Below are 9,406 nucleotides of genomic sequence, written 5' to 3'. Positions count from 1 at the left end.
AAAAGATTGAAGCAGACGTCTCACAGTTACTCAGAAAAGTCAACACCGCCAGCAAGTGACGGCCAACAAGCTCATCAAAACCCTCCGCACACGCAAACACGAACACTTCTATTCTAGCTCCGCCTCCTCCCCCCGCTCCTCAAGAAACATCGGGCAGGTGACTAGACAGCCAGTCAAGCCCCTCAAAAAGCCCGTCACCCGTGTGCGCGCAGCAACCCTGAACAAACCACTGACGGCCACGCATCGCTGCCCCCAGTCCGGTCGCGCTATGGTCGCGGAAGCCCAACTGCTCCACCAGCTCCGCTGGGGTCAGACGGTGCGGCAGATCCTGCTTATTGCACAGCACGAGGACAGTCGCTCCCACCAGTAGTGGCTCCTGCAAAAGCTTCTCCAGTTCCTGTCGTGCCTCCCAGACCCGATCCCTGTCGTTGCTGTCAATGACAAAAATGATTGCGTTTGCCCCCTCGTAGTAGTGTTTCCAAAGAGACCGCAGAAGCTTTTGACCACCTACGTCCCAGAGATGGAACTTTATATTTTTGTACTCCACCGTCTGCACATTAAAGCCCAGCGTCGGGACAGTCTGCTGCACCTCGTTCAGCTTCAGTTTCCAAAGGATGGTTGTCTTTCCCGCGGCGTCAAGACCCACCATCAAGATGGTCGCATCCTTCTTGGCGAAGAGGCCATCAAACCAGCTCATGACCGCACCCATTGATGATTCCGCGCCTCTTCCGTTTCTACCGTGTAATGCCTTATCGCTCTTTTGCTGCCGCAGAAGACGCTACCAATTAGGGGTTGGCGTGGAAAAGTATCCTCTCTTCCCCTGATCAAGCAATGCTTACTTTGCCACGGCGCTTGAACTTCCCGAGAAATCCTCCTATTCAAATTGGTTCCTCCAACCTCTTGTGTCTGCTTGTTTCCCTCTCTTACCTTTTATATATGGATGTATAACTATTAATGTAGTTTGGTAGATATGCGTCTTCTTCTGTATTATGCCCAAAGACAACAAAGTAATCCGCAGTTTATTATTGTTTCCTCTTCCCACTAATCCACCACCCCTCTCCCAGCCCTGTTTGTTTCAGGTTGAAGAATGAGGCAGTCACGAATGACACAAAACTAAAAGAGGCTTTAGAGGCCTCACTGCGATTGTTCCCTTCTTCTGTGCACTCCTATTATATTCTTTGCACGTTTGTTTGTTTACCTTTTGGTAGCACACAACAGGCAAAAGCAATTGAGAGTACATTTTTTATCAAAAACAAGATATATATATGTATATATGTAACATAGCATCAAACAACACGCGCACCGTACAAAAATCACTTCTCGCGTTAGTGGTGAATCGGAAAAGCACCTTGCTGTTACTTTTAAACGCATCACTCGTGCAGTTTTTTCTTGTTTTTTTCTTGTTTTGGTTTTGTTTTGGTTTCGCTGCGGTCGAATGAAAGAACATGGAAGGTCAAAGTCCGTTCGGTCCAAAACGTCCGTCCCTTTATTATTCGTGACTGGCTGTGACCCGCTTCTTCGCAGCCCTACTGCCGGACTTCACTAAGCGTGTGGATAGTGCATTGGAGAGCCGCTTCGCCTTCTTGTTGCCCGAGACTTGCAAAAGGCGGCCGCCGTTCTTTGCGGCCCCCGCCATGCTGCATATACGCTGGGGCACTGCACGTGGTGTTTCGGCCATTTTGCTCTTCTGCTTCTTCTTAACCGCTGCAGCATCACTGACAGAAAAAAGCAACGCTTTGGTGTTCGCTGTTGTTTCTTCTGCGGCATCATTGCACCCAAAAACAAACTCTTCCATCACACCATCTCCGTTGTCCATTCCATTCGGCCCTTCCTCTTCATTTGCATGGTGATCCACATTTGGGCGCTGCTCCTGCTCTTTATTGACTGCCATGCGCTCAACGTCCTTCACAGTGATGGCATGACCAGCGACAGGTGCAGATGCGTCCAGTAACTCAAACTGCTGTGTCATTCGGTGCGGTGCGTTCGGGTCGCTCTTCCCGTGGAAATTCGTCCTCGGGGGTTGCAGGTGAAGTGGTCTGGAGAAGTCAAGGGATTCCTGGACAATGTCTTGAAAGTTATTATTTAGCCCTTTGCAGTTCTGTGGCACATTCATGTCCATTTCGGGGTTCAAAAAATGAAAACGTGTCTCGGGATCTTGCATCGGGACCGCACCGAGGCCCCCCTCAGCTGCAAGGCGGAGTTTGTCGTTTAAACGGCTAACACGCCTCTGTACGACGGCGGCAACCTCCTGCGCGCGTTGCCGCTTGTGCAGCTTCTTCCACTTGGATCGCGAAGATTTCGCCATCACGTGTTTTCTTGCCTCCTTTTATGGTTTCCTTCTTTGCGCCGGCCTCTATTTCTCCAATTCAAGGCGTGTATGCGTTTTTTTTGTTTTGTTTTGTTTTGTTTGTGTGTGCGTGTGTGCGTGAAAGAAAAAAAAAAAAAAAAAAAACAGAAACGATGTCAATGCAGACAGTAAATGCGGAATTGGGCATTTGAGCCACGGCAACAAAAAAAAACCCAAAAATAATAATAAAAAATAATAAATAATAAATAATAATTTGAAATGGGACGTGCCACCGCTGCCAGAGTATCTGCATGTGAAAAAAAAAAAAACGTCCGTTGTATTTCGTCGCAGAAAAAAAAAAAAAAAAAAAACAAAAAAAAAAAAAACACGGAAAGTTTTTATATGGGGCAGGTGTAAAGTATGTGTTTGTAGGCGTGAGTGTACATGCATCGGTGTTTTGTGTGCAGAAGAAATGAGCAAATAAAAGTTGTGTCGGCGAGCGCAACCCACCGCTAAAAACGACTGGAAGAAGCGCTCACAAAACACACACACAAAAAAAAAAAAAAAGAAAGAAAAAAACAGCACAAAATTCCGATGGAAATGCACAACTGCTGCCCCGACCTCCTCTCCCCGCAGAGGAATTTGCAAACAAAAAAGAAAAAAAAAAAAGGGGGGGGATGAGGGCGGAGGCCTCTTCTCGACGTAAAAAAAAGAAAAGAAAAGAAAAGAAAAGAAAAACGGAAAAAAAAAAAAAATTCCTTTTTAACTCGCCTCACGCCTCACGCATCCCTCACGCCTCACGCACTCCTGCCCCCTTTCCCTGGCCACCTCACGTGGTGGCAGCACAACGCACCAACGTGAGGGGGGTGGCGGGGTGGGCATCCAACCATCCCCACTCCCTCAGCGCCCTTCTCGCAAAGGGAAGATGGGCGACAACATCCCAAACAAAACAAAACAAACAAACAAACAAAAAAGCAAAAGAAAAAAAAAAAAATGACATGCCTTCTTTATCGGCATTTCGCATCCAACTCGCCTCCCCTCCCTCGCCTCTCCCTCTCATCCGCAGCACATATCGACTTTCGGCAGAAACATCAAACACGAAAAGAAAGAGAAATACACATGACTTTTTTTTTTCTTTTTTTTTTTTTCTTTTTTTTTTTTTTTGAGTGGATCCAACAAAGAAAGTAGACAAGCAAGCAAGCAAACACGGGAGGGGGGTGTGGGTGTGGTACAAAAAGTGTAAAAAAGGGAATTCTATCACCGTCGCAAAATATATATATATATATATGAAAACAACAACAATAACAACAACATCAAAAAGAAAAAAAAAAAAAAAAAAAAAAAACATTAAAACAATGAAAAGGAAATTCAACATAACGCGGCCATTACCTTCAATAAAGCCCCTTCTCTTCCGTACTTCATAAACATGCGCATTTTCTCATTCCCATTTTCTCCACCCACTTCTTCAATTTTTATTTATTTTTTTTCTTTTCTTTCCTTTCCGGTTCACTCTCCTCCTCTCAGTATTTAAATTTCTTTTCTTCGGTTTACCTCAGCATTACTCCCTGCCGTCTTTTTCCCTCTCTCTCGCACTCACTGTGTATGTGAAACAAGTAAATGTATGCATGTGCCAAGCCCACTTCTCAAGAAAAAAAAAAAGAAAAAAAAGAAAAAACTGAATAAACTCGTCCTGCCAATCTGGCTCTCTGCTCAGGAAATAAAAAAGCTACACCTCATCTTTGATATCCCTTCACTTTATCTACACATTCTTCCCACTCTTGGAGTTGTGTCACATGGGCCTGTTATTTTTGCCGTGTGTGCCTTCAGTTGACGCTATTTCTGCAACTCTTCCTTCTCCAACATCCTCCCCCTGTCCTCGGTGATGCGGACGCCCGGTGCCTCCACCTCTAGCGTTTCTGCTAGCACTACTACTACCACTACTACTACCACTAGTAGCAGCAGCCCCCTCAGATCTATGAGCTGCAGTGGAAATCTGCTCCCGATGCTTTTGCTGTTGTTGACCCTCATTCGCAATTGGAACAGCCAAATTGGACGTAGGAATATCATGGGTAGGCATTCTGGATAATCCGAAGGGTGTTGCAGCAACCGGATATGCCGCTCCGCCTGTATTTTGTTGCTGGTGTTGTTGGTTTTGTTGCTGCTGCCGGAAAACGGCTCCCCCGTGGATTGAGGCGCACAACGCATTAGAAACAGAGTTATCGACGCTACTCTGTAACGCATACATTTGATGTTGCATCATCAATGAAGCATGTTGATGGTGTCCCCAGAACGCCTGTTGATGTTGTTGCCCGCCACTCCTCAACTTCAAGCCATTTTGTTGCTGATGATATTGGTGGCTAAGGCTAAATTGGTGAAGCTGTTGCAACTGCTGCTGGTGTTGAAGAAACTGCTGGTGCTGCTGAACCTCTTGTGCTAAAAAAGAAGAATCTTCAGAATGCAGTCTTTCCTTCACATCGGTGGCACCCGGCTGCCGCTCTCTCGTTGAAGGCCCCTCTGGCAATACCGCCATCATCGTATTCTTGGGAGTATTGTTGTTTTTACTGTTCACGCCGTCAACCGCCATACCCTCAGCCGCTGCTGTCGGCTCCTCTAACAGAGCCACAGGCGCAGGTCTTCCCGGCGCCACCTTCTCTCCGGGACTAATGGTGTCGATATTGCCGCCGCGATGGGCCCCGCCACGCGCGCGCTGACGTGCACCCGGCGAAGGAAGCCCAGCTCCGCGCGTGTTCCCCTGACGATTGATTGTGGGGCCGCCCCCCGCACTATTGCCACCACCACCACCACCAGCAGCAGCAGCATTTAGCGCGTCAAAAACCGCACTTTGCTGATAAAACTGATTCATCTCGTACCCAAGGTATGGAAACGGCATCATGTAATTATGATTTTGATAGTGATGATTATGATGATAATAATGCAACATCGCTTCTGGTGGGTACGGCATCGGAAAGTATAACTGTGACGGATCAGGGTATCCTGCACCGGCGCCATTTGGAGGAACAAAAAACATGGGAATTGGAGGAGGAAAAGAAAACGGTACTTGCTGGTGTTGGTGTTGGTGTTGGTGTTGGTGTTGGTGTTGCATAAGGTTCGAACGGGAGTGCTGAGCACGCGCATAAACCGCCTCCCCACCCACTGTGCCTACATTCCCGCCCACAGGGACTCCAGATCCCGTGAGTGAACCGGGCGCTACCGATGCTCCTGCGGGCGTGAGCGGTCGCATCGCAGCCTCCGCCACGACGGGCTGCGAAGACGACAGCGTCCCAGAAGCAGCAGCAGCGCCACCACCACCACCACCACCACCACTAGCAACAACTGCTGATTCCTCTGCTCCCCCCTCGCGACGCTTCATCTGCCGCTGCATCGAAGGCGTAGTCGCCGACCAACCTCCTGTCATCTCGGCAGTTCCATGTTCCGTAGAAATCGTCTTGCTTCCCGGCTGTGTCAAGATTAAGCCGCCGGAAGAGGGTGTGAGGGAGGCTGTTGCCGAAGGCACATCACTATTGGATTCCAGCGTCGCCCGGTCATCTTTCTTGCGCAGCTCATTGGAGGTGTTACTGCCACTGGTCTTCTGCAAAATTGTATCCCGGCGACGTGTCAGTCGAGTGTCTTTTGGCAGATTTCCCTCCACGCCAATATTGAATGTCGGGTGGGGAGATGAACTTTTTCCATCTCTCCTTTCCACCTCGCAGCGTAACGGCGGTTGCGCGAGTGGCGTGCCCCCGCCACCCTCAGAAAGATTTGGCGGAACCATTGCTTTTTCCTCGTTCTTTGAAAATTGCGTCCCTACGGCATCTGCACGCTGCTGCTGTTGTTGTTGCTGCTGAATGGCTGCGTGAACTTGCATAAGCTCCCCGAAGGCCGTCTCAGGTGATATCCACTCCAGTACCTCTTGGAGCGTGCAGCCTCCTCCACCGTATCCAGATATTGTTGCCAGTGGAGTCGTGAGAGGAACAAACATGCGGCAAAGCTCCTGAAACTCACGTGTGTGCAACATGCGCGCGGTGATATCGTATTGGTCGTCAAACGGTGACGTCATGTACAAATGCTGCCCCCGTTGCTGGCATTTCCGAGGCTTTGGCACAACGCTAGAGTTTCCAAGTGGATCAAAGTACAGGCCATGATTGTCGTAGTCAAATGTAAAACCATAGTAAAAACAAAAGTCATGAAACAAGTGACCCAACGATGAAGTAGAAAGCAGCCGTAGTGCCAGAGAGCGTAACATACTAGCTTCGCTATCCGCCGCATCCTCCGTTTCATCCCTTTCTTTTTCCTGCAGGCACCCGCTTCCTCCACCGTCAGAATTTTTGCCCTCGGCTACGTGATTCAATTCTGCTACTACTTTTTGGTCAACACCGCCATCGTGATCATCAATATTAACATCATTCTCGCCTTGCTCTAAAGTTAAGCCCGGAACCTCCAAGGCCTCACAAGCGGCAAAGACCACATCTGCTTTCTGTTGCACTTGCCCATAAGACGCAAGTTCGCCTGAAACAGCATCGTAATCCAATGGCGCCACCAGTTTGGCACCCGTTCGCTCCTTTATGAGGTCTGCCGCCCGATCCTTGTCGCCTTCGTCGCCACTCACAGACACTTCCTCCTCTTCAAGAAATGCACGGATATAATGCAAAATGCTCGCCGTATTCTGTTTGCCGCCCTTCTCCTCATGATAGGGGTGAACTCTTTGCAGAAGCATCATTTCCACCAAGGAGAATCTATCGTCAAAACGTGACCTTTGCTGAGGGGCAGGCAAAGATACGGCAGTTGCCTTCAGAGAAGCCAAAGGCATCGGTGCTCCGGGCGTCGGTGTACTTGTTCCACTGATGTGCGCACCGCTAGTAACACCATCGCCCGTCCCGCTGGAGGTCCCTGTCGTTCCCTCATTTCCAGAATTCGTCACCACATTCTCTCGATCTTCGCGCTCCTGTTGTTTTTTCTGTTGCTGCTGAAGAATCCCCTCCAGGTGTCGAGAGATTTCGTTAAAAAAGTGTAGTACCATAAGATAGATGGCAAATGAAGTCACACCACCTGGCTGTGAGTCACCTATTCCCATTTGCCTCACGCAATGCTTAAGGAACAATATAAGCCCCCTTGACGCCGGGTACCGCTTCAGCAGATGGTTCGTCAGTTGCATCGAACGCCAGTGTTCGCCACCAGCGAAGGTGATGTCGCCCCGCATCTCAGTGGCCTTTTCCGTCACTTTGATGACTGGTACTCGGGTGGAAACGATGGTCTGAACCTGAAAGTAAGGACCTTCAAGCGTCGGGACGTACAGTCGGTGTCCCCCCGCATTGGGCTGATGATGAATCGGCATTGATAAATCTGCCACTATTCCATTTTCTACAAGCGACCGCAGGAGAGGAGGTTGCAGTGGTGTGGCTGCAAACGGACCCATGTAACCCTGAAGCGCCATCGCAGCAGTCTTTGGACCCTGAGAGGGCAAAGAATTCACCATTGCGGCCGATGTGAGCCCCGCTCGTGTACTGAGTAAATAGTCTCGTTCAATCTGAGAACGGTACTCGGCCTCCTCCTCTTCCATCCGCATGATGGGATCTCCAGCATCAAGTTCACCCCCTGGCCCCAACGTGACGCCTTCCAACTCCGCCACAGAAGGAATTGGTGTACCCTTTTCGTCCAGCACACCCTCATCAGCGACACCTGAGCTCACTTCACCAAATACATGGGACGACCCTTCACCTGCCGCGCCCGCACTAGTCTCTCCTGTTTCCCCAGACTCCAGCACTTGCAATTCATCTTCACTGATGTGAAGAATAGCCCGCGACAGTTGTTGAATTGCTTGCAACGGTGTAAGCGGTTCGTACCCTACAACCAGTAGATCAATGTCACTAGAAGCGAGCGCAAGGTCTGTCGTAATAGAGCCATGTACTCGTACCTCCGCGTGAGGACCAAGAACCTTTGTCACAACACGTTGAACGCGGGTAATGAAGTTATGCCTCGCCTGCATATCGGACTCGCAAAGACCCAGACATGTATTCACGTAAATTTGTAAGCTAGACACAAACTCAGGTGCAGGCAAAAAGGACCAGTGGGAAGAACCAATGGCGGGGGAGACTAGTTTCTGAGTGTTTTTTGCCAGGACGGAGCTTTGTTGCAGTTGCTGTGAAGCCAACGCAGGTGCACCGGCGCCAGGACGACCGGGATTGTTGCTACCGCTCTGTGCGACATCTCGAGGGGAGTCTATCGGAGGAAGTGGTAAAACAGATTTCGCATTTCCAATGGAAGGGTGCCTCTTTGGCGTGACTTGTCGTGCATGTACACAGGAGCTGCTATTCGCCCCATCCGCAGCCACGCCGCTCAAATTAGTGCCCTCGTTCTTATCCTTCTTCTTTTCGTCTACAAAACAATTCGAGGCTGGTGAGAAGCCGTTAAGCTCACATCTATTTGACTCATCTGTTTGGCCCGTATTCCCCGCGGATTTAAATTGTTGAATAAACTGATTGCGGTAAATAAAAGAGCCCGCTTTGGCATTTGATGTCTCATAAGCTCGTTCTTGTGGCACAGCAAACATATCCCGTGACAAGCAAGCCTTCCTGGGTGATGATGGTGAAGCCAGAGGGCGTAAATTGGCATTCGCTGGAGTCTTTCTATTCGTTGGTCTAGGAGCATTCATGCCATTTACAGCTTCCATCAGCAAGCCCGTCCCTTTTACGACGTCCTTCGCCCCGCGCTTGACAGCAGCGCCACTACTACCCCGGCTACTATTGTTGTCACTCACAGTGGCAGGAACGTCACCGCCAATACCCGCGTGTTTCGGTTGGGTCTGCGCTGCTGCACCCGTTGCGAACAGCTGCTGAAGCTCTAACGATAACCCAACTCTGCTTCGCTCCGTTTGGCTATTTGCATCCTCTGAAGTGTTGTATCCGCTTGCGTTAGTTGTGGATGAATGCACCCACTCCCCTGGATCCCTGTGTCGTGCGCCGGTCCCTACTTCCTCAACATGCTCTGACGGCGTCAGGGTCGCACGAGGAAAAGAACCGCTAATGCCTCCGGGCAACCAGCACCTCACTTCTTCCTCTCCATCAGCAGGAGATCCGGTTTTCTCCTCGCAACTCGATCCAAAGGGCAATGCAGATGCAAACA

At 49.6% G+C, this 9,406-nt stretch overlaps 3 protein-coding genes across 3 annotated transcripts, besides 18 other annotated features; all 3 read right to left on the bottom strand.

Moving 5' to 3' along the window:
- Positions 1–2,360: a sequence feature (heterozygous, Esmeraldo-like haplotype).
- On the bottom strand, positions 140–709 carry Tc00.1047053509297.30 (ADP-ribosylation factor, putative; the record flags this gene model as incomplete). Its single annotated transcript, XM_800891.1, has 1 exon — positions 140–709. The coding sequence occupies one exon, from the start codon at positions 707–709 to the stop codon at positions 140–142; it is 570 nt and encodes a 189-aa protein (XP_805984.1).
- Positions 1,490–2,305, bottom strand: Tc00.1047053509297.20 (hypothetical protein, conserved; the record flags this gene model as incomplete). The annotated part of the gene is made up of 1 exon (XM_800890.1): positions 1,490–2,305. The coding sequence occupies one exon, from the start codon at positions 2,303–2,305 to the stop codon at positions 1,490–1,492; it is 816 nt and encodes a 271-aa protein (XP_805983.1).
- Positions 2,361–2,390: a sequence feature (areas merged during assembly that could not be assigned to a particular haplotype. This can correspond to areas where the two haplotypes were merged or to regions with more than two copies in the genome that were merged during assembly.).
- Positions 2,382–2,409: a microsatellite.
- Positions 2,391–2,751: a sequence feature (areas merged during assembly that could not be assigned to a particular haplotype. This can correspond to areas where the two haplotypes were merged or to regions with more than two copies in the genome that were merged during assembly.).
- Positions 2,429–2,452: a microsatellite.
- Positions 2,523–2,563: a sequence feature (AT_rich).
- Positions 2,639–2,673: a microsatellite.
- Positions 2,752–9,406: a sequence feature (heterozygous, Esmeraldo-like haplotype).
- Positions 2,840–2,866: a microsatellite.
- Positions 2,992–3,042: a microsatellite.
- Positions 3,230–3,281: a sequence feature (T-rich).
- Positions 3,412–3,451: a microsatellite.
- Positions 3,555–3,575: a sequence feature (AT_rich).
- Positions 3,579–3,604: a microsatellite.
- Positions 3,603–3,632: a microsatellite.
- Positions 3,933–3,962: a microsatellite.
- Tc00.1047053509297.10 (hypothetical protein, conserved) lies at positions 4,077–8,954 on the bottom strand (the record flags this gene model as incomplete). Its single annotated transcript, XM_800889.1, has 1 exon — positions 4,077–8,954. One exon carries the CDS (start codon positions 8,952–8,954, stop codon positions 4,077–4,079), a length of 4,878 nt encoding a protein of 1,625 aa, XP_805982.1.
- Positions 4,212–4,239: a microsatellite.
- Positions 5,587–5,611: a microsatellite.

This window comes from Trypanosoma cruzi, genomic scaffold (genome assembly GCF_000209065.1).
Source record: "Trypanosoma cruzi strain CL Brener 1047053512515 genomic scaffold, whole genome shotgun sequence".
Lineage (NCBI taxonomy): Eukaryota > Euglenozoa > Kinetoplastea > Trypanosomatida > Trypanosomatidae > Trypanosoma > Trypanosoma cruzi.
The sequence above is the reverse complement of the archived record's forward strand: the minus strand, read 5'-3'. Positions and strand labels throughout refer to the sequence as shown.